Below are 2,256 nucleotides of genomic sequence, written 5' to 3' on the forward strand. Positions count from 1 at the left end.
TTTTTTTTTTTTTTTACCATTTTTTTCCTCCCCACCCCATCCGTAGCCATGCGGGAGTACAAAGTGGTTGTTTTGGGTTCGGGCGGAGTCGGCAAATCCGCCCTGACGGTCCAGTTCGTGACGGGCTCCTTCATCGAGAAGTACGACCCCACGATCGAGGACTTCTACCGCAAGGAGATCGAGGTGGACTCGTCCCCGTCGGTGCTGGAGATCCTGGACACGGCCGGCACCGAGCAGTTCGCCTCCATGCGGGACCTGTACATCAAGAACGGCCAGGGCTTCATCCTGGTCTACAGCCTGGTGAACCAGCAGAGCTTCCAGGACATCCGGCCCATGCGGGACCAGATCATCCGCGTGAAGCGGTACGAGCGGGTGCCCATGATCCTGGTGGGCAACAAGGTGGACCTGGAGGGCGAGAGAGAGGTGTCCTCCGGCGAGGGCAAGGCTCTGGCCCAGGACTGGAGCTGCCCCTTCATGGAGACCTCGGCCAAAAATAAAGGCTCCGTGGACGAGCTGTTCGCAGAGATCGTGAGACAGATGAACTATTCAGGTGCTCCCAGCGGTGGGAGCCGGTGCTGCTCGTGCGTCCTGCTCTGAAAGCTGCCTCCAAGTTGTCCTTTTCCTTTCCTTTCTCCCACCCCATCCTTGTTTTTGGCTGAAAGTATTCTTCTCTCCTCACACCGTTGTCTTATTGTTGCACAGAAAACACAAATCGACAACAACAATCGATTCTGTATGATAGTCCGGAGAAGTGTTTACATGATAAACTACTTGAATGTTTTTTTTTTGGATTATATATATATATATATATGATCTTTGTTTTTGTTTTGTTTTTTCTTGGAAATGTGCCTAGATGGGAATGTCTAATTGTGAAACCTAAGAGTCACATGTTATTTCTTTATATATATATATATATATATATATCCTCTTTTCATTTTGTTTTGTGTTTTGTTTTTTTTTTTTTAGTTGTGCGTTAAATTTGCAGGGCTGAGTCCTGGTGACAACGACCATGATGATAGTAAACGGGGTTCATTTGACCTAATCTCCCACGTGGGATCTGGTCTGAAAGCATTTTTAAAAATCTCCAGAAATTAAAAAAAAAAAAATCACCACTCAAGCCTTGCACAGGTCCAGATTTCATATGATCCCCCTCTGAACTGTCCCAAGAATTGCAGACCTCTGAAGCCATGGCGTGGAGTCGTTTGAAGCCAACATATTTTGCGCGTGTGTGTGCGTGCGTGTGCGTGCGTGTGTTTTCTCGATTTTGCTCTGAAACTTGCACCTACAGCCGACTGTGTTCCTCCTCGGAGTTCGCAAACAAGGACCTCGGTGCGTTGCTGTCGCTGCATGGGGAGCACCGTGACCCCATGTCAAGTGCCTTCCTGTGACTGTGCCAACCGATGAGCCCTACTTCTTCTGCAGTGCGTCTTGATGGCAATCAGAACTTTCTGAACTTTTTGTTTTCCTGGCCTGCACTCTGGTTTCATTTGGTGTCAGTTTAAAAAGCAAATGGAAAAAAAAAAAAAAGAAAAAAGCTTGTATTTTACTGCCTGGAGGCTGAGCTTGTTAGCAGACCTTCAGATTCAGGCTGTTTCCAGAGGTACTCGTCCCTGATCACAACAACAGAATATTCTAACCCGCTGGGGTTTTTGGTTCAGTGAATGGCAAGCCATGTTTGTATTATGTAGATTTTTTTTCTTCTTCTTCTTCTTTTCTAAAAATGTGACTTTTTTGACTTTACTGTAATTGTACTTCTCCTTTTGGGCAATTTTTCTGCCATCCACGTGTCAAGTTTGAGAGACTTGTAATACAAAACACACCTTTTGCGTAACTCTGCGTGCTGTGCTTCTCTGGCGTCCATGTTGGATTTATTTGTCACCGTGCTCAATTGTAGTTATTAATCAGTTTGAGAATTTAATACTTGAATGCTAGTTAACTTTCATACTGATGTAAGCAGCAGAAACATCCACTGTAAGTAATCATGAAAGGGATTTGTTTAGGTTGCGGACCATAGCCACACAAAACAAGACTTCAGGGAGCTTTTGACTTACAAATACTTCTTTATACTTTGCTTCCATCCAGTCAGACGTCCTTGTAATCTTTTAAAGTGGTCCTGATCAGCAGTTCTTCAAGGTTTCTGACAGTCCTTCGAAGTTCTTCCTTGAGCTTTGGCTGCCATTTACTCATTTCCTGTCCAGGTCTTGTGCCTTATTTGATTGCTTATTGTGCAGCGCGTGCTTCGAAAATGAGGAAAGT

At 45.3% G+C, this 2,256-nt stretch overlaps 1 protein-coding gene across 1 annotated transcript; it reads left to right on the top strand.

Annotated features, from left to right (window-relative positions):
- The first annotated feature begins 6 nt into the window (after positions 1–6).
- Positions 7–1,831, top strand: LOC108245524 (ras-related protein Rap-2b-like). The gene has a single exon (XM_017432500.3). It carries the CDS (start codon positions 49–51, stop codon positions 595–597), a length of 549 nt encoding a protein of 182 aa, XP_017287989.1. The 5' UTR covers positions 7–48; the 3' UTR covers positions 598–1,831.
- The last annotated feature ends 425 nt before the right edge of the window (positions 1,832–2,256 follow it).

Source organism: Kryptolebias marmoratus, linkage group LG20 (genome assembly GCF_001649575.2).
Source record: "Kryptolebias marmoratus isolate JLee-2015 linkage group LG20, ASM164957v2, whole genome shotgun sequence".
In the NCBI taxonomy this organism is placed as follows: domain Eukaryota; kingdom Metazoa; phylum Chordata; class Actinopteri; order Cyprinodontiformes; family Rivulidae; genus Kryptolebias; species Kryptolebias marmoratus.